General features: G+C 47.4%; 1 protein-coding gene across 1 annotated transcript in view; it reads right to left on the bottom strand.

Moving 5' to 3' along the window:
* Positions 1 to 216: 216 nt before the first annotated feature.
* Positions 217 to 21,736, bottom strand: part of Rftn1 (raftlin, lipid raft linker 1) — a 170,110-nt gene continuing 148,590 nt past the window's right edge. Inside the window, exons 7-9 of the mRNA XM_035451463.1 lie at positions 11,836 to 11,939; positions 9,406 to 9,487; positions 217 to 543 (exon numbers count right to left, since the gene is read on the bottom strand). Of these exons, the coding sequence (XP_035307354.1) occupies positions 217 to 543; positions 9,406 to 9,487; positions 11,836 to 11,939 (513 nt within the window). The remainder of the gene's footprint in view (positions 544 to 9,405; positions 9,488 to 11,835; positions 11,940 to 21,736) is intronic.

Genomic DNA, 21,736 nt, shown 5'->3' with positions numbered 1-21,736 from the left:
CAGACCTCCAGCCCTGAGGTCTAGAAGGAACAGCCCAACTCTACACTTTAACATAAGTGATCATTAACACAGCTTTCCAGGGGGTGCTCAGAAGGCAACACTGCCAGAGACCAGCCCTCACGGTGCCTCAAGCCAAAGGGTAACACAGAACGAACCAGCTGCTAGCAAGCTTTCAAGGTTTGCCATCACATTGCAGGCCTAGCACAGATCATGGACTCAATTTGCCTCTGCTGGAGCAGCCCCCAAAGCAAGCCCATCTTCCACTCTGGGATTTGAGTGCCTGGGGGCCACCGAGTCCCTGTTGTGGCCAGCAGGGCCATTCTGCACAGCCCCCAAGCTCTGCCTTTGCTCCCTGACCTCAGAGGCTCTGCCCCACTGCTGTGTCCCCAGCACACAGTTTCCTACATCTCCAGCCTTGGGAAACTGGTCTTCTAGATTCTTCTCATTCTCCTCTGCTTGCTGCTTGTCTCTGGTACTGCGTTTACCTTTGGATTTCCTCGTTTGCCTGCTTTGTGTCTCTTCCCGGGAGAATCGCCACTGGAACTGGAAAGCAGAGAGGGCCGAGATGAATAAACACTGGAAGCCATCTCTTCCACTTCTCATCTCCAAACCCAACAGTTCCCAGATCCCCAGACACCACCAAGCCAGGATCTAATCCAAGCCACATCCCTCCCGCCCCCAGTGCCTGTTTAACACCTTCCATAAGTACATTCTAGATTTCCGGGAGCTGTGGAGAGAGAAGTGTGTCATGGGCCCCATGGCAAAGGAGGCAAGCGCTCCTGAAGTGGCATCACTTGGAGGTTTAAACAGACGATGGGAAGCTGCCCTCTCTAGATACCAGGCCTATAGTTATCCAGTCCCATTGTGAGTGGGCTGTGGGCAGGTAATTCTCTCCCCAGCTTACATGAGTTAGCCAGGGACACACAGCTCGTGTTGCAGACTCTAGATAAACCTGCAGGACTCATGGGCTCCTTCCCACAGCTTCAAGAGTGATGCCTGCTATCAGCCCTCTCTTACAAGCTGACGAAGGTACTCAGACAAACCCACAAACCTATGACTGATCTGTGTGGTTCACAGCAACTCAACCATGCCAGCTGTGAAAAGCTAGTGCAACCTGCAGTCCCCTGGAGACTGAGGTGCAGCCCAGCTCAGCTTCTCCCTCTGGCCCACATTCCAGGGCGCTGTCCCTGAGAGCCTCCTCTACCCAGATCCATCCTCTCGCCTACTTCACATACAGTATTGCAACTAAGATTTGCTCATGTGAAAGGAACTCAGCAGAGGCTCAGAGTCCTCAGGTCATGTGCCCAGTGACAGGGTGGCAGAAACTTTGGAAGGAGACTGCTGAGAAAAGTGCAGCTGGGACACTCACTGGCCAGATTTCTCAGCCTCTTTTGTGATCCAAGAGACATACAGGGACTTTGGCTTTTAAGTTCTCGCTAGTCTCCTTCCATTTCAGCTGCACCACAGTGGTTATGCCAAATATACACTTAAGTATTAAATAAGCTAGGAAGAGTGCGTCCACATCATCCCACTATTCAGGAGGCCAAGCTGTCTTACTTTTCTACTGTTGGGATTGGGTGAGACATCATGATTGTGTTGACTTACAAAAAAAGGCATTTAGTTTGATTTTAATTTTGAGGCTTACAGTTTCAGAGGGTTAGAGTCTGTGAGCATCAAGACGGGGAGTGTGGCAGCAGCAGGCAGGCACAGCCCTGCAGCAGTAGCTGAGAGCTACAGCTGATCCACAAGCACAAGGCAGAGAAGAGAGCTAACTGCAAATGGCATGGGCTTTTTAAACCTCAAAGCCCATTCCAGTGACACACCTCCTTCAACAAGGCCACACCTCCTAATCCTTCTCAAACAGTTCCACCAACTGGGGACCAAGTAAAAGGAAAACAAAAACCCATAGCCTTTAGCTTCTGCAATGTCCTGAGCATCCTCTCTATCTTTCTGGACACCATGTTTCTCTGGTTGGACCCCACCCAAATGGATGTTCCCAAACTGAACCTTCTGACATTTTCCATGCTTTTGTAAGAAGTTGCTTAAGCTAGTCTGTATTTTATCCTTGGAGCTGTCAGCTGTTTCGGGAAGTCAGAGGAAGCTGTACTTTTGCCAAAAGAACAGCAGGATTGGCTCAGCTAAGGGGCTTGCCTGTACTTCAAGGATGCTGAGCCCACGTCCTGGCTCTGGCACTAAATGGCTGTCATTTCCTGAGCAAGCTCTTATATCTGTGACACTCCTCTTCTCTCACAGTTGTCCCTGGCCCCATGCATTGTAGCTAATGTGAGTAGTGTCTCCTGTGGACACACAGTGTCCTGTCAAGGACAGTTCTGCCAGCCTTGAGATGTGACTCTCTCTACCATGAGCCCCGATTTTCTCAGCATCTGCCTCTGCTAAATAGACCAGAAAATGTCTAGTCTTTGTGAAAGCCTTGTCACAGTGACCTGTAGAAGGCCATGTTCTGTTGACCTGAAAAAGATGGGAGCTTACGGATTACAAGGCGGGCAATGCAGCTGCTCTCTCTATCACCCTTGTAGGGCCACTTGAGGGCTTGGCCTGTCACTGTGATATAGTTAAGACCCTTTCCAACTACTTTCTGCCCTTCTGGGTCATTACAAAGGGATCTACCCAGCCAAATAGGGCCTTCCAAGACTATACTGCTTCCTGTGTCCTCAAATGGGCTTGCGAGGTACCTCATGACTTCTGGTGCTGTCTGGACCACTCCCAGCAGTCATGGAGCCAGATTCCCAGGGAGGCATAGGTCTCCCTCCCACTTTGTCTTTGGAATGGGAAGTAATCAGGAACTGGGTAAGTAACAGGGATCCACATTTGGAGCTTCAAAGAATATGAAGACCTACTATGTGTCATGCTTGATAGGGGTTCCCATCAACTTGTCCCAAATCACACAGCTTAGAAACTACAGTGCTAGAGTTCAACCTGGTTTCTTTAGCTGCCTTCCCAGCCTTTCTTTCTGGGAAAAAAAAAAAAGACAAAACAAACATACCCCAACCTTGTTCAAGAGGGTAAGGGCAGCCACACCTTTGGCTCAGCTCTAGCATATGTGCCTCGTTAGACTCCAGGCTTTCAGAGGTCTGGATGAACCAGTCAGGCCAGTTGGACCCTTACACCCATTTACCAGCTAATGGAAGTCCAGACTTACTTAATGGCAATGAATGATGCTTTGGTTTATTAGAAACAAAGAGTTTTGCCTGGCGGTCATGGTGCATGTCTTTAATCCCATCACTTGGGAAGAAGAAGCAAGTGGATCCCTGAGTTTGAGGCCAGCCTGGTCTACAGAGTGAGTTCCACAACAGCTACAAAGAGAAACTGCCTTGAAAAATTTTTAAAAAGAAGAAGGAAAGAGCATTCTGTTTGAAGGCTCCCTGACATCAATTATGATAAAGACATCAATTAGGAGAAAATATGAGTGAAGGCTCTCAGGCCCTTGGCCCTGAGCAAGCACCTGCATCACTAAGGGCTCCATAAAACACAGCTATGGGCCCTGGTTCCCAAGGGCCCAACTCAGTGGGTAAGAAGGCTGGGCAGTGATTTGGCACTTTTAACAAACTCCCAAGTCCTGCTATAGCTGCTGGTGTTTCTCAGGCCACATCCTGAAAGCTGCTTGCCCAGGAAAACATGGGGGAAGGACTACAATCCTACAGAGCTGTCTGAGAAGAAAGAACACCCCAGGCCATCAGTTAGGAAGGGTTTCCTCAGGCTCTCACCCCTGCATCTCCATACTTGTCTCAGGTGGACCTCCTTGTAGGAATGGGGCAGTCCCTACATAATAACTGAACCAGCAACTTCAGATCCCAAGGCTCCAAAAGGAGACCCACAGAAATGGGGATGAGGCCAGGAGTAGAGCCTGCTTCTCAGGTCAGCCTCTGAGGCAGGGTGTGGAACACACCTCAGGCCCATGCCTCAGCTTGAGGAGTGGTGGGGGGGGGATCTCACAGGCTTCACAGCCACCTCACCTGTGGCACTGGGACTGCTCAATCCATCTAAACTACCCAACTCAGAATTTGGGGGTATGGGGACTGGGCCTGGTGGAGTGAGCCTGTAATCCCAGCTACCAGGAAGGCAAAGGAAGGAAATCACAAGCTCAAGGTCTTCGTGGGCTACAGAGTGAGTTCAAGTCCAACTTTGGCAACCTACTTACGTCTTGTCTCAAAAAATATAAAGAAGGCTGTGGCTGTAGCTCAGGGGTAGAACACCTGACTAGCATACATAAGACCTAGGTTTGACCCTAGTCTACAAAGGGAAAGAATGAATGGACCAATGGCTGGTGAAAGGATAGAAAGCCTTCACTTTACAGTTCGGTCTGTCTGAAGTGGTGGGTGGGTCTAATGGGTACCTTTAGAAACTTGTACAAGTTAACTTCAAGAAGCAGAGCTGGAGTAGGAGGATGGCTCTGGAAGTTTGGTTTCCATCAGCGCCGACAGGATGCTCACAGTTATCTCTAACCCAGCTCTAGGGGCATCTGATACCTCTGGTCCCTGTAGGCGCTGCACACATATGCACAAAACCACACTCAGACATGCACTCAAACACATAATTAAAATCTTATGAAGGAAGGAAGGAAGGAAGGAAGGAAGGAAGGAAGGAAGGAAGATTCCTTCAGTGTAGTGGAATCACCACTCCCTCTGAAGTTTAGTGTTTCTTAACTAAATGAATGACAGTCACATTCACAGAAGTGACAGCACTCAAGAGACCAAGAGGTCTCTACTGGAGAGAATTTCATCTGCATGGCTGATCGACTAGGTCACATTTTTGTGTGCCAATCCTGAAGTTCTGTCCTTTAAATTCTGATGCATGATATGTGTTCTGGGCTCAGAAGTTTGATTAATCAGTCAGTAACTCAGCCAGTATCTCCTGAGCATTACCTAAACTCTGGTACCAGAAGAACAATAATCAGAGGGAAACACGTTTACTCTGAAGACTTACACAGGCCGGAATATAGTGATCACAGGGCAGAGGTCTGTGAGGCAAGCCTGGGGTTCTTTCCCAGTGTGCCACTGTGGTGGACATAAGGGGTCTCCCCATAAAAGCTCATGAGTCTCCAGGTGGGGAACTATTGACAGGTGACCAACAGTGAGGGCCTTCATTGATGGGTTCATCCATTAATGAGTTTGTAGGACCATACAAATTGGAAGGTGGTGGGGAACTGGGTGATTGGGCCTAGGTGGCGGGAGTAGTTAAGTAGAGGTCCCCTGCCCTTCCTGGGCTCAACCTCTGCTTCCTGGTTGCCACATACTGAAGATACTCCTCAGCCTCACACCCCCAAGATCATATTCTGCCTTGTCCCAGGCCCTGGACAACAGGGCCAGCCTGGACTAAAACCTTGAGCCAAAAGTCTTTCCTCCTCTAACTATCTGTCCTGGGTATCTGTTACAACAACATGAAAATGACTAACATAGTTCAGCCTCAATGGGAGAACACTGTCCTGGGCAAGGAGGCTGGGTGGAGATAGAATGGAGAGGAGAATCCTAGGCAGGGGGACAGCCAAAAGCTGTACCTGAGGCAGAGGTACTGGAGGACAGTGAAGGCCAGTGACACTGGCATGTAGACAAAGGGCTGGCAAAAGGGTGAGGGCCTCACGGGCCACAGGACAGATCTCCATCTTTAAGATGATGAAGCTACTGACTGTAAGCAGTGGGAGACACAGTCTTGCTGCTCCTCACTTCTTTCTTTGTAATTTCTTTTTGTGAGACAGGGTCTTGTGTAATCGGGCTGGCCTTAGACTTGCTATGTACCAAGGATGATCTTGAATTTCCTACCCTGCTTCTACCTTCTGTGTCAGCCTTAAACTGGTCTTAAAAAAAAAAAAAAAGGTTTATTTCTATTTTAAGTGTGTGTGTGTGTTTTTGTCTACGTGTAGCTTTGCATACCTACATGTTTTTGTTGCAAACATGTAACTAAAGACAGAATGGGAGTTATAGGCAGTCGTGAGGCATCATTTGGGTGTGGGAACTGAACTCAGGTCCTCTGCAAGAGCAGTAATACTATTAACTGCTGAGCCATCACTCCAGCCGTAAGTTGGTCTTTTTAACTGATCACTTTGACTCTGAATAGAAAACATATTTGAAGGAGAAACCCACTACCAGGAGACTGGAGTAGTTGTACACATGAAACAGAAGGAATTCTAGAGTTTCTAGGGTTTAAAGCATAGACTACTAGGAAAAGAGGTTAAGGAGAGACAGAGGAGGCTTGGGTCAAATGCTACAAGGATGATATAAAATGAAGATTCTGGAAGACAGAGAGGAGAAATGGAGTGACCTGAGTCCTAAAGAACTGTCTGCAAAATCAAGAATTGTAGTTTCAGTGTAAACTGTCCATCACAGGTGCATGTATTTGATTCCTTGGTCCCTAGGTGATGGCATTGTTTGGGAAGGTTGTGAGTCCTTTAGGCGGTGTCACCTCACTGGAAGAAGTGAGTCTCTGGGGCAGGCCTTGCGATTTTCTTGACTGGCCTCACTTCTTGTCCCTCTGTCTGCTGACTGTGGACATGGTGCAACCAGCTGCCTCCTGTTCCTGTTGCCAAGACCTTCTACCATGGTGGGCCATAGCCCTCCTTAAACTGTGAGCCAGAAAACCCTCCCTTCCTGAAGTTGCCCTTTGCATGGATTTGATGATAGCAAAGAGAAAGTAACTAATATATATGGTAACACGGAACCAAGAAGCACAATGCAGCCTGGCTTAAAGGAGCAATGATGCACACTGGATGAAGTTGCTGAAAGAGTCATGATGGGACAGACCCAGGTGAACAGGGACAGGGACTGAGACATCAAGTGTACACAATTCTTTCCAGAAGCCAGCTCCCTTCCTCTGGGGGAGTCTCATGGAGAACTCCACTGCTTAGCATTTCATTGCTAGTCTTAGAGTGATATAGGGCACAGAAAGAGAGAGCACTCTGTCTGCAGTGGTCCAGTCAATTAGGGCTGGCTGACTGTTTAGGAAAAATATCCTTTCCCTGAGGAAAGTCAGTTCCACTTTCATTTAAAAAAATCCTGCCCCTCAAATCAGGCCACCACTGCCATGTCCCCTCAGTGGGATGCCACAGTCTTCATACCAGAGTCAAGGTGCCCTAGAAGAAGACACCAGGAAAGGAGTTCTAGAGCCATTTCCACCATGGTGCTAAAGTGCAACCTTTCCACATCTAGTAGTGATCTTGTATGTTGCTTATGGAATGTCACTTTTGGTGACTGGTGACATCCTGAGAGCCTGAGACTAGGCACTACCTAATATCAGTCTATGGCCATCTATCTTCCAGGTGGTGGCTGACTGCTCCTGGTGGTTAATGGTGACTGGCAGCTGCTTTCTGGTTCACCTCTGTTGTCACCTGTCACATTACTATCTCAGAGCCTGGAGAGTGGCCTTTGATTGTACTCCAGCCCATCTGGCTTCTTGTCCCTGCCACCTTGGCATTCCTTCAATGAATGGGCAACCCACAGGGTTTGTTGGCTGGTGAGGGGCAACTCCAATCTGTTCAGTGGCTAGATGCTCTTACCTGGGACTCTGGGTCCAAAGAACACTAGGGACAAAGAGTGGGGAATGTGGGGGTAGTGCCAACTGTGCAGAGCTAAACAGGTTGGCAACTTTTGCTGGAGTGTGGCTGTGGTCATCAGAGTGGAGCATGGCTGGCCCAGGTGGAAAACTCACTGGGGCTTTGGGAGACTCATTCAACTGCTGACCTCTTCCTGAGAATTAGCACACCTACACCATATAATCCATGTTCTTTTGCTATCAGATAAGAAGCTCAACTCAAGGCGGCAGGAGAGAAAGAGATGGCTCAGCAATTGGTACTCTTGCAGAGGAGCCGGGTTCAATTCCCAGCACCCACACCAAGCAGCTCACAACGTCCAGGGGATCCAATTCCTTCTTCTGGCCTCCACAGACACCGACATGCAAGTAATACGTGCAGGCATAGCCACACACACACATGAAACACAAACAAATAAATAACTTTAAAAGAAAGTCAACCTAAAAGAAGGGAAGGTGACAGTTTCAGGGGATTTGGTTTGTAGTCTGTTGGTTTCATTGCCTTTGGACCTGTGGCGGGACAGCACAGGATACTAGGGTGTGTGATGTCCTTCTATATATGTGCTTCACTTACTGGTTGATGAATAAAACACGGATTGGCCAGTAGCCAGGCAGAAATCATAGGTGGGGCTACCAGACAAGAATTCTGAGAAGAGGAGAGAGAACTGCCAGGGAGAGATGGCATGCTGCCGAAGGAATAACAGGCTGGATTACAGGTAAGCCACAGTCTCATGGCAATACATAGATTAATAGAAATGGGTTAATACTTAAGAGAAAGATAACCAGTAAGAAGCCTAAGGCATAGACAAAACAGTTTTATAAATTAATGTAAGTCTCTGTGTGTTTATTTGGGGGCTAATAGGCTGAGGGACCAGGTGGAACAGGAAACTCCATCTTCAGGAGTGGGTGGTGGAGGCCTTTCAAACCAAAAGAGAAGGGCAGGATCTGTTCCAATATCCTGTTCAAGATCAAATCCTCCATGGCCTAGCTTCCTTTCTCTCTCCCACCTCGCAACAGTACCATCAGGTAAAGACTGAGCTGTCAGCATACTAACCTTTTGAGGACATTACAGATCCAAGCTGTAGCACACAGGAGAAGCCCCACATCAAAGATGGCAGGAGGAGGATCTGAGTCACTGGCAGAAGCAGATGTTAGGCTGTTTCAGGGGACACAGAGAGAACTCTGGGAACAGCCAGTGTCCCTCTGTGATGATGGGTCAGGGATAGGCAAGAGTCCAGCAACAGTGCCTGGCAACCCTCCAGCACAGACTGGCCTGGGGACAAACTGCCACAGGCTATGTTGGCATTTGTCTACATCACCAACTGCCAGTCAAAGACCTCTGGCTCGTGTCCTAGAAAGAAGAGGCTGGCAGTTCCTCTGCCAAGATCAGCAAACTTCTGGCTTAAGTTTTATGGCAAGGCCTCCTACGTAGCACAGGCTGACCTCACACTAATCTTGCTGTCTCCACTTCCTCATGCAGGGATTATAGATATACACTATCACACCAGCAAACTTCAGCATCCTAAGGGGTCGTCCAGCAGGCAGGCTGAAGCTCCAGCCATCTTGTTTGAGATCTGGAAGGGCATGAGCTCAGGTCACTGCAGCTGGCTTTGTGTCCTAATTTGAGCCTTGTGGGGTTCTCTAGCACAAGCTCGTGACTCTGTCATCTGCCCTGGCGGTCGGAAGCCTGAGACCGGCTCCTCAATGGTGAATCCCAGCATCTTCTACTATGACCCAATATGAACCTGTGTCTTTACTGGGTCCCAGGAGCCTTTGGAAATGGGAGAGGCCCAGCTGAAGTCGAGATCCTCACACATAAAACCAGGGAACAGGAAGGGCGGGATAGCAAAGTCTTGTGTCTCTTACCTTCGATTCCCTCTTCTTGGTTTTCTGAGGTAGACATGGTCTCTGAAGAAACACAATCTGCTTGGTGGACACATTCCCTTCCCTGAAACACAGGAGTTGAGGGTGAGCAGGGGTCCCCAGGAGACAAAGCGTTACCCCCACAGGTGCAATCCTGAACTTCTTTTAAGTGACGGAAGCCAGACCAGGGAGTCAGAGTTCCCTTCTCTACTTTTCCACCCCTAAGTTAAAGGCTACCTCAGACACCAACCAATGCTGCCTGGCTATCCCTGCTTCCTGGCTACAAATTACCCTACCTTTGATGGGCAGTGGCAGCTGGTGCCTTGGCTAAGTGAGGGTACACTAACGCTTAAGGAGTCCCAGTAGGAACAGCGTGACTTACAGCTCTGTCTTTGGTATTTATGGTATGGCTGGGCAGGAACATAGAGATAGGTGGTGAGCTTAGCCCTTCAGTGCACCATGAGGGGGGCAGAGGAAGAACTGAAAAACAGGCTGAGCTCCTGTGTGGCTCCTATAGACATGCTGATGTCAGCAGTGTCAGGCTAGCAGTGAGATGGCACATGCTAATCAAGTCTGATCCACACTGATGGAATGATACGATAGCTCATAGGCCACGAGGCAGAGAAGGCAGGCCACGATGCTGTACCTTTGACAGAACATTTCTATTTAATATTTAAAGGTGACTATGGTTCTCTCCACCCCTATGCTTTGTTCACCTTATTTTATTTTATGTACATTGGTGTTTTGTCTGCATGTTTGTCTGGGTGAGGGTGTCAGATCCCTGGAACTGGGGTTACAGCAGACAGTTGTGAGCTACCATGTGAGTGCTGGGAATTCAGCCTGGGTTCTCTGGAAGAGTAGACAGTGCTTTTGACCACTGAGGCATCTCACCAGCCCCTTATTTATGTTTTTATTTTTTTTCCATTTTTCCAGACAGTTTTTTTTTTTTTTTTTTTTGTGTGTGTGTGTGTGTGTGTGTGTATAACTCACTCTGTAGACCAGGCTGGCCTTGAACTCAGTTTGCCAAAGTCTGGTGATTTCACACCTAAGGGCTCATTTCAGACTCATCGCCCTGCTGCAGGGCAGCCCACAGTCACTTTGACAGACCAAAGGTTCAGTTTAAGGAAGGGGGGGGTGTAGACAGACAGTTCTGTGCCCCTGGGTTAACATCTCTCAGAGCACCCGGTCTTCCTGTCCAATCTCATTGTCATCATGGTTGTGTCCTCTGGAAAGTAACTAGGAACGGACTCAGAGAAGCTGCATGCCTTAGCCAGGATAACAGTGGCAGCCTTGGGGTGTTTTCTGCTCTACTGTATCAGCCTGTGCCTGGAGACATTCTTGTCTACAAAAGAGCATAGTGGTTCCCAGTGGCCAAACCCAAATTTTGCCACAGACAGGTGGGGATGCTGAGGACCCAGAGGAGCTAGAAGAGGGACCCAGGAAGGCAATAGGCTATCGAGTTCATTTTCCCACTGTCAAGCAGTCCAGGCCATCAGTCTTGCCAGCTGCTGTTGCCCTGCAGTGTGAACTGTGCAGTGAGTTCAGTAAAGGCAGAACCCTAAGGACCACTGGGTAGGGAGATGAGAGGGGAATCAGTGTAGGCCAACAGAGAGGCAGCCAACCCTGAGGCACTAGGCCCTACTGACAATGGGCCTCAGGCCCACCACAGACCACTCTGAGCTTCACTTCTCACCCATAGATGGGGGTTGCAAGTTAGGAGGACTCAAAAGATAGATGGGAAGTCTTTTAGGGTTTGCATGACAAGGCTCAAGGACAATGGGAAAGCATCTATGAACCTGAACTTGTGAAGAACACCACAGTTAAGACCTAAGACTCAGGTCTGCATATCTGCCTCACAGAGTTCATGATCTTGGGCAAATCCCTTATCATTCCAGGGCACACTTTCCTTGGTTGAAAATGGATTTGAAATAATAATAATAATATTAAAAAATCAGCTGGTATGGTGGTACCATACCATCCAGGAGGCTAAGGCTAGAGGAGTATAGGTTCAAGGCCAGCCTGGGATAGAGTGAGATCCTATCTCAAAGGCAAAAATCTACCTCAGAGGTCTCTATCTCAGTCTTTCAGACTCTCTCTCCCTCCTTTTCCCTTTCCATTTCTCTTCCTGACACCCCGTCCCTTAACTGAGGTTTTGTATACATAGTACTACCAAGCCCAGAGCCCAGAGTAGGCATTGAACTGTTTTATGTCTGCTGGTGCAGTGTCCTGCCAGTTCCCCGGGGCAACCCTGGCCCTGGGCCAAGGCTCTTCCATGTGAGGAAGGAAAAGAGAGAAGTAAGTGCAACCCTGGCCCCCAAAGCCAAAGCCAAAGAGTTCAGTGCCAGCCCACAGGCCTGGTGCAGGACTAAAAAGATTACCCATCCACTTCTCAGGGACAATGACAGCTATCCCCATAGTTACCATTCTTGTTACCTGCTAGTCTTGAGTATGGGAGTTGGCAGCACACAGGTGAGCTGCCATCCGTAGGCCGCCAGTGAGTTCAGCAGGGGGATGTAGTCTGTTTGCACCTCTGCACCCTGTGGGGAAAGGTCACCATGAGCACTGTTGCCACCTCTGGAATCACTCCTCCCACTGATCTAACCATACAAAGCAGGGTAGGGGGCTCTGAGGACATGAGCTGAAGAGTTGAGAATTTAGGGCCAAACAATTTCTTCCTAGGCCAACTTGGGCTATGCAATCGGTAAGGAATTAGAGCCCAAAGATGAATTCATTAATTTTGTTTTATCCTTGTCTGGACAAATAGTCTCCGGTGAGTGTCACTGAAGAAGCACAGTTGCCTTCTCCCAAGCCCCAAACCTATCATATGCTAGCAGAGATGCTCCGATATCCTGGGGAGTGAGATTACCTTTGACAAATGATCATGTCATTTGCATCCAGGTACCACAGCTGCACAACGAGCAGCCTTACTAGGTTCTGAGCCCTGTCACTCAGGGGTAAATGAATTCTGGTTGTGCTTTGTTTCTAATTAGGGCCTGAGGACAAATACTTGCTTTACAACTTGAAAGTATAGCTCCTCTGTCTCGGGGAGTTACATCTAACATAAGGCAAAGGCATTGGGACTCGTCATAGGGACATCTTGACCTCATAGGTCTTGCTTCTTTCTAACTCTGGGCTCCTCACCAAGAATGAAAGTGTGGCCCTCAGCCCTGTCCTGAGTATACACTGAACTCCCCACCTCAATTAAGTGGCTTAGGAAAATGACATCTATCCAGGTTCCTTCAACAGTGCTGTAAACAAAACTCCCGAAGGAAGCTATGTCTGCAGAGGCTGACTGGCCGATTAGAACTCCAGTAATGTAGAGAGGTTGGAATGTTGCAGGTCTAGAGGCTAATTACCTTATCTTAGGTCCTTCTAGACCTCTGGAACATCCATTCCTTGCCCATCACTGTGTCTGAACTAACACCTTGTGATAAATAGATCACCTTTGCCATCTATTAACTTAGTAGACCCCAAAAGCTAAGGACATCATCAGATAGCATCTTGGGCCTATAGACCAGTTCTCTAGTGTTCCCAAAAATGTGTTTTAAACTTGCCTTGATTTACGACTTTCTTTGTTCTATAAAACTGTAAGACTTCATGAAACTACCTCTGTGTTAAACCTGGAATTTGGGATAACCTAAATCTGCATTCTAAGGCCATGGTCACTAAAATGGCTCAAAAATAAACTCTGTCTTATTCCCTTTAGGATGAGGGCTGTGGTTCTGAATCAACAGGACCCACTTAGATCCATTCCCCTCATTACTTGGGAGCTGATACAGAAGAAGGTGCATGGAGGCTCATCCCTGCCTCGAGTTCACAGCACCCACCACTCATGCAAGCCAAGTGTACATTGGCCTGCTAGTAGGCCATAGTAACTTTGAGTGTCAGTAGGAAAGCAAGGAGCATTGGCTCTGTTGAAAGTGTGCCTGGCCAGGTACACAATAGCAGTGTGGCTTCACTTGGAGATATGTACTCTAGATAAAGGAGGAGGGCATGACCAGGCCTCCCTGTAGGGAATTTAGGAAGTCCTACTGGAGGATCTGGCTGCCTTGGACTAGGGAACTGGGAGAGAGGCTGAGGAAATAATCTACTTTGAAGGTTCCTAGAAATGGGTACTAGTCCCTCCCTGGTTACCAAGTCACCTGAGTCCCTGGTAACTAATCCATCCACGTGTTCTAAACTGCAAAGTCCAGGCCCATGCTGTGGTTCTTAGACCTTGGTCAGCTACCTGTGGCACAGACCTCAGGTGGGAACTCAGGGAACATGTAGGTTCCTAGCCCTAGCCCTGCTGAGTTAGGACTTCTGATGCAAGCCAGAATTTATAAAGAGCCACCATAGCCCCTTTGTCAATGAGCATGAAACTGCCACCAAGACAAAGGCTCAGATCCCTTCTGAAGAAAGAAAAAATGTGTATACTTTTAGAGCCAGAACCCGCCAGTTCTCAATGTCGGTTTAAGTAGTCTTCTCACCCACATGAGAAGACAGTAGATGGCTTTCCAAGGGTCTGCTGTACCTGACAGAAATGCTGCCAGTGGCAGGTAAGTGGTAGGAGCAAAGGACAAAGGGAAGAATGGAAAATCAGGAAAGGAAGCTGAAAAGACAAGGGACCAAAAGAAACAACCTAATCAATTTACAGGGTCAGCAGAGGGTCTTTGCAGCCCCTCTCAAAGCCACACTCACACCAGCCATGGCTTAGCAGGTGGCCAGCAGCATGACCCTCATTTCTGTTGGGCCTCAAGACATATGGACACCTTTCTTCCAGACGTGTGTAAGCTTCCCTGTCAGAAAGAAAAGCCCTGTGGCTGCTGTCCTAAGAATTCCCTAACCCCACCCCCTGCACTCCCAGCTTAAAAACGGGGGTGGAGGGGGGGAACTATTTAAACCCACACACTCAAGCTTTGCAAGGTTCTGATTACTTGGGCCCATCATGGATAACCTTCCCACTTTATCAAGCACTGTGACAAGCTACCACAATCAGACAGTAACTATAGCAACCATGTCAAGCTTTGGAGCCTTCACAAAGCCCTGCACTGCTAAATGCCTTCTTTTCATTGGTGGCTGTAGCCAGGCCAGGTTTTTCTCTGCAGGAGCCCAGAACTGCAAGACAATGACCAACCCCTGCTTGCAGCCTGACCTGCCAGCTCAGACAGGCCTCACCAGGGCCACTTCTATTTCATTCCATCTTATTTCACTTTGTCACTATCTTGAAGAGAAAAACAGCAGGAATTCTCCCAAACATGCCCTCCCGGCCCTGGCGAAGGTAAGAAATGTCAGCCATGGGGTGCTGAATCATAACGACCAAAAGGAACGGGGAATATACAGTAAATCTACAGCGCTTGGGACATTCAAGCTCAAGTGCTAATTTCCGGCCGTCAATCAGAGTTGATGAATAAAATACAGATAAAGGGGGAGGTGCACCTGCCACACTCCCTCACTTGGACCTTTGGGGCTGGTTTCTATTTAATTCATATTAAATATGGTTTTCCATAAGCACCTATATATGCTGTTTTACTTGTTACCAATACAGTAAGATGTCATTTCTAAAGTCGGATGAGCCCAACACTGTACGTAGAAGACACTTTTAACTCCATTAGTCGAGAAAGGTGGCAGGAAACAGATCCGGATGGAAGGCTGCTTTGATCTGCTTTTTTTTGTGACGCTCCTATGAAGGAGAATAAAGCACCATGGTACACAAAAGCCATCCCCTTATCAAATGGAAAGACATTTCTTTCTGTAAGCCAGAACAAAAACTTTAATTAACTCTCCTCTCTGTGTTGGATACCTAATCTCTCATCACACCTGGAGCGTTAAAAAAAAAAAAAAAGAAAAAGAAAAAGAAAAAGAAAAAAAAGAAAAAGAAAAAAGTGGAACATGTCCCGTGTTTTTGTTTTTGTTTTTTCAATATGTATAAAAAGAATTCATTTGTATTTATGGCCCTCTCCTGCTTTGAACCCTATTAGTTTCTCCAGAGGTTGCAAATCAACTAAAGATACAGACACCCAACATCAGCTTACCCTAACCTCCAAAGCTCTCTATGGCTAAACCATATACCGGGATGTGACCCAGAGACTTCACCCCTGGTTTCTAACACTAGCCAAATGAGCAGAGAGAGTTTTGTCTTAACGCTATTGGCAGAATGGTGATCTACTCTTTGTGTCTTTGTCTTAACCCCTAAACCAACCTCTGGCACTCCAGAGGGCATCTTTGCCATTTCTGGAGCCCACACACAACACTGTACAGGTAAGGGTCATGAAGACACCAGTGGTACACCGGGGCTTCAACTTTGTGTTGGTGCTCAAGTTAGATATATATCCGGCCTCAATATGCCCAGGACAAACGAAATCACTGGCCTAAATTTGCTATGTTCAATGGGCCAGAAGCTCTCCACATGCAAGTCCTTTTTATCTCCATTCATGTTTGTCCTTCCTTTGCTCTTTCTTTTCTGCATATCTAGGTTTATTAGCTTGAACTTCTGAACTTAATTCCCAGACTCTCTCTGGTTTTGACCTGCCTCATAAGCCTATATATGGACTGTGGTAGCAGATTGTCCTATGCTGTTTATGCTATCTGAGAAACTCACTCTGGAGATGGCATCTGGCCCGCCCACTTCAGACTCAATCATCTTTGTCTCATGATGCCCTCTATAGCCTGCCCTGGATCTGGCTGGCCCCTCACTCTGTAAGAAGGAAAAGGAGAACAAAATACCCTGCAGGGTACTGTACCCTTAAGGACAACTAATGGACAAACTATTTTCAATATAGATTACTGTTATAAATATAGTAAAATCAACAAATGGGATGCTTATCCATGTAGAGGCTTTCTGTCTATAAATTATCAACTAGTAATTCCAGCATAATAGTTCTGAGGGGCCTCCTTAGTTGATTTCTAGGGGTATTGTACATGTTTTACTCTGTCCTGCTACATACACCCACCCAAAGCTCAAACACTGTAATGATAGCTGGCTCCATGTACGTTACCTGGGCATGTTAATTTAGTACATTACTCTGCGTATGCAGTTCCGATGTAGCTTTCTTTTATTAAGCTGGCATTTACACAGCACCATCTTCATAAGACCCACCATGGCTGCTTATATCATGACATCTGGTGGATTGAGTACAGGTGTTCCCTCATAAAAGAAGGGAGCAAAGAAGGTCACTTGACCCTTATCCCAGGGTATATGTGACTGTTTATATGTAATATGTAAGATGTGGGGGTCCCATGGGCACCCATGCTACTTTACCATGTAGCTGAGGAGCCCGGTGGTGGTGGCGGCGGAGCACGCCTTTAATCCCAGCACTTGCGAGGCGGAGGCAGGCAGATCTCAGTGAGTTCGAGGCCAGCCTGGTCTTCAAAGAGAGTTCCAGGACAGCCTCCAAAAAAACTTACAGAGAAACCCTGTCTCAAAAAACAAAAAACAAAAAAAACAGAAAAAAGAAAAAAAAACATGTAGCTGAGCTCACCATGAGCAATACGCAACCATGTGGTTTATCACCTAGAAATGACATCTGGGAAAGAGCAAACACCACGTGACTTCACCGCCATCTTGGTTCACATGACATGAACCCAAATAGAGCTATCTATAAAACATTCCAGTCCCACCAGGCCCTCGATGTGGTCTTTTCTTTTTAATTTTGGGTGCTTTGTTTGTTTAATTTTGACACTGTGTTTGGTTTTCCCATGAGGTATTTACTGGGGCTGACACATTCAGATTTACAGTGACCCAAAGTTGCTCATTTCCTCTAAGGGAGAACTGCTTCCACAGCTTTCTTAAGAAGCGCTCAGGAAGAACTGTAATATTGCCAACAGTCTCACCTCACCAGCACAGCCCACCTCAAGGATGCATGCTGCCACCAAAGCCGCCTTCTGCTCTGGATCTTTACCATCTGTTAGGAGACTGACCCTCCTCTCAGGCACTTGAGCTGCTGTCCCTTCTACATTACCAGCTTTTGCCAGTTTGGAAGAAGTTAGAGTTTTCTACTCCCCTAAACTCCTAACAGCAGTTAGGTTGACCTCTGAGATGGGAAATGAGGAGCTAGGAGCTAAACAGATTGCCAGACAGGCAGACAGACAGAGGGAGGGCAGGGTAGACTAAAGATGCTCAGCTTTCAAGATGGTATCTTCCTCACCTGAGACAAAGGCTGGCAGCCTGATGGAAAGGCCTGGAAAGTTTTTCTCTGGCAAGTAGGGCCCTCTGTGATGGACTGGCCTGATGAGTTCAAGGCCAACCAAGATGCCACAGCTGCAGGTCAGCCAGACAACCTGTCCTTGCCCAGACTAAGAAACAAACAAAACCCCTACTCACTAGTCCCCAAAGAAAGGGTGATTTTTTAGGCTCCCGTGTCTACCCAGTCAGGATGACCTTACTTTCTGGCTCTCACCTCACCTGTAAAGATACTGGGGCCCCTTGAAATGGTGGGGAGGGCTTTCCTAGCCAGGCTGTACCTCTATCAGCTCCTCCAAACATCTGCTCAATGACTTCAGCAGTTGGGAATACACAACTTTATACAGCTTATTATGCGTTCACAGACCTTACTTGTTCCTCTGTTCCTTCCACCTTACTGGCCTCCCTGCTTCCCTTTAGAGGCCTCTTCTGGTCCTCAATATGCTCTGTGCAAATACTTAACAGGCCCTTCCTATTCAACTCTGCTGCCACCTGTCAGCTCCTAAACCCCGCTCACCTTTCTGGGCTTTCCCTGACACCAATACCCTTCACCTAGCTAATAGGCTATCCATGTCTCCTCTCTTCTTGTTACTCTGGGCTCAGAACTACAATAGTGATGGCTTCTTTGCATCAATTAACCTCTCTCTCCCCAGCTCTCAGAAAGCCATAAAGAAACTTCAGATCAGCTTGGTGCCCTTCAGGGCCAGCTTGAGTTGGCTGCCATGGTACTCAGGCTCGACCTCATGACTGCAGCCAGTGGAGGGATTTATGTCCTGCTCCAAGAGAGATGCTGCTTCCACATCAGCAACTCCAAAGACATAGAGGCCAGACAGAGAATTCAGCAACAAGCCTCTGGGTGAATGGGCTCCTGTTTCCCTCCATCTCCAACTCCCTCATCTTCCCCACCCCCTTCCTCACTACAGATTCATGCTTGGTGCTTTCCCATTTTCAAAGCACGTTACGGAAGTTCCTTCTTGATCACCAGGTCCACCACGAAGGATGAAGTATAAGCAGTGCTTCTTGTAGAGTCACACAGACCCCTAACTTCCAAATGATGCTCCCTCTGCCAACAGGAAGCAGCCAAACATAGAAGCAGTGTCTCCATATCCCTTATATGTAAAGGATCTGGAATACAGGAAACCTTCCCACCGCCAAACCAAGGCCATACAACTGGCAGATGCTTCCCTTCTGCCCCCAGAACTCGGGAAAGCAGCCAATCCCATCGCAGCCTGGAGCCTGGAAGCACCAAAATAGGCAATCTGACCTATCCCCTCTCTACACCCTCCCCCTTCCCTACTTTGCCCTACAAAAACTCATCCTCATTGCCTGCACACTGTAGCCTCCTGTACCCTTGGACACTCAGCCACAGCTTTTGAGGGCATCAACCTCACAGACCAATAAGTCTGCTCTCACCATTTTGAAGTCTACATGAGTCTATTCTTTTGTTTTCTTCCACTGACTTATTTCTTACAAATCTATCAGGGCACTGGAAACAATAGATCCCAAAGAAAGGGAACTTCCTTGGGAAAGGCCTTCATCACAGGGAACATGTCTCTTAGAGACTCCACAGAGTCCTAACAACTTGTCAGACCACCTTACAACATAAATGAAAACTCCCCACAAAAAGTTTTGTATGTGGAGTCTGATTAGAAAGTCAGTGAGATGGAGAGGCTGGGCTGTCACAGGTCCAGAAGCCAATTACTTTATCTTAAACAGCCATCCTTGCCCACTTCTATGTCAGAGCTAACATCTGGTGACTAATAGCTACAAGCCTTTTGGAATCTGGTAACAGAACAGACCACTAGTTTCCATCCACCCAAAAGCTAAGAATGTCATTAGATGGCATCTGAGGTCTATAGGAGTGCTTCCCCCATCTTGCTGTAACTGCCTCTCTGGTGTTTCCACCAAGGTAGTTTTAAACTAATTGATTTATGACTTTTCATTGTTCTGCCACTATAAAACTTCCATGTAGGAACACAGTACCTGTGGTAACCTAGCTCTGTGTTTCCTGAGCTATGGTCATTCAAATTTGGCTTCAAAATAATCCATCTCTCTCTCTCTGAAGCCCAGACAATGAGGGATCAATGGTGGGCTTGACCAGAACTTCCATTTCCACATACCTTGACACTTCATTTGACTTTAATCTAATTTCGAGACCATGAAGAGGAGGACTGGGTGGGGTGGGGTGGGGTCACTGGATCTTTCTGACTATCTTCCCAACATGAGCACACTGATTAACACTTTTTTACTTTTTTTGACTATTTTAATTGGCTTATTAAGGGTGGGAGGCCAGACATAGCATGGGGAACAGGCTGTGAGCCCAAACTTCAATAACGGGCTGAGTTATATTGTGACCATGCCTTCTTTTTTAATGTCATCCTTTAGTTTTCCTGCCATTTACTACCCCCATCTCCCCGAGAGCCATGGGAACTCATAATTAATGTATTCTATGAGTTACGACCTAATTTATGTCATCATTCATCATGTCTTTCAATGGAAGCCACCATTTCTGATGCTCCCCAAATCTGTGGTCCAATTTGGTCTGGCTGCTTTCTACATCTTGTTTTCTCTGCTCAGAGTCTCTGACTTGCATGCTCTTGTTTTTGTTTCCTTCTCACTTTGCTGGGCCACATCCTATGCTCTTGTTTTTAGTTCCTTCTCATTCTGAAAGGGGTAAACTAAACTCAAAAGTTTCACTTCTAGGAATGAAGGGACCCAGACCCTCACTCAGCCCCTGCTTTAGCAGCCATGACAGGCTACAGAAAAGACACGTAGGCCTCTGGCACAAGGAAACTATAGATCCTCTGGCCTCCTGGAGCCTAGGGCCAAAACTGAACACAAAGAAACTCCAGATCCTACCCCCCACCTTCACCCACCCCCCAGCCTCCTAGGTACTTGGTTCCTGGGAACTGTCTGGCCACAAAAGAAACTCCAGGGGAGACCAAAACCTCCTCTATAGTCTCTGGGATACAGTTCTAAAAACTATTGGTATCTATGAACAACAGGCCACCTGCAAGTCACAAGACAAGCCACAGAAACCACAGAATGTTCCCTCTCAGCATTGACCAATGAGAATACCTAGTACCCAGTTATTTCATGCCAAAATATGTCTTTGAGAAATGCTCCTGATTGTTCCCAAATGTCAACCAATCAGAAGCCAACATGTACCTACAGATGTAATTCTGTAAATTTTGTCTTTAAAACCTAGCAGTAGACAGGGGACTTCACCCCCTCTGGAGGCTGCTGTGTCAGCTTGCTAGACGGAGTCCCTCCCTTGGTAGGATAAACAATTTAATAAACTTTGTGCATTTGCATTGGTGGTCTGTCTCTCTGGTCTCTTTGGGGATCCTTGTGACCTGGGCGCAACAGTTTCACTGGAGCACATCCTGTGCTCTTGTTTTTAGTTCCTTCTTGTTTCACTGGACCACATCCTATGTGTGCAGAGGCACTGATAATGATTCAGGGGACTAGGTTTAAATACAGGTTAAATTTATTTCTGGGAGAAGTCACTTACACAAGAAGCAGGTGGCTGCCACAGGTTCCAGCTCTAAGGATCCGCACAGGTTGTTCCCTGTGACCCGACTGGACACAAGAGAGCGCCACCTGCCCGGACCCCAGACCTAAACTCACTCCCCATCATGTCTTCACCTGTGATCATGCCCAAATGGGCATGGTCAGCACTACAGGTTTGGGCAGGGTAGATATCTCACTACATATGCTCTTGTTTTCAGTTCCTTCTCGTTTCCCTGAAGCACACCTTGTGTTCCTGTTTTTAGTTCCTTCTCGTTTCACTGGAGCACACCCTGTCTTCCTGTTTTTAGTTCTTTCTCGGTTCACTGGAGCACACCCTGTTTTCCTGTTCTTAGTTCCTTCTCGGTTCACTGAAGCACACCCAATGTTCCTGTTTTGGTTTCCTTCTCATTTCGCTGGAGCACACCCTATGTTCCTGTTTTTAGTTCCTTCTTGTTTTGCTGGAACACATCCTATGCTCTTGGTTTTAGTTCCTTGTTTTGCTGGAGCACATCCTATGTTCTTGTTTTTAGTTCCTTGTTTTGCTAGAACTAACCCTCTGGTGGCTCCCTAGGAAAGAGTGCCCTAGAAACCATTTGGATCCCTACATGTCTTTGTCTTCATCTTTAATCAACCATTTGGAAAGAGAATTCTGGACTGACA

Source organism: Cricetulus griseus, assembly GCF_003668045.3.
Source record: "Cricetulus griseus strain 17A/GY chromosome 1 unlocalized genomic scaffold, alternate assembly CriGri-PICRH-1.0 chr1_0, whole genome shotgun sequence".
In the NCBI taxonomy this organism is placed as follows: Eukaryota; Metazoa; Chordata; class Mammalia; order Rodentia; family Cricetidae; genus Cricetulus; species Cricetulus griseus.
This window is presented reverse-complemented; position numbering and strand designations above follow the sequence as displayed.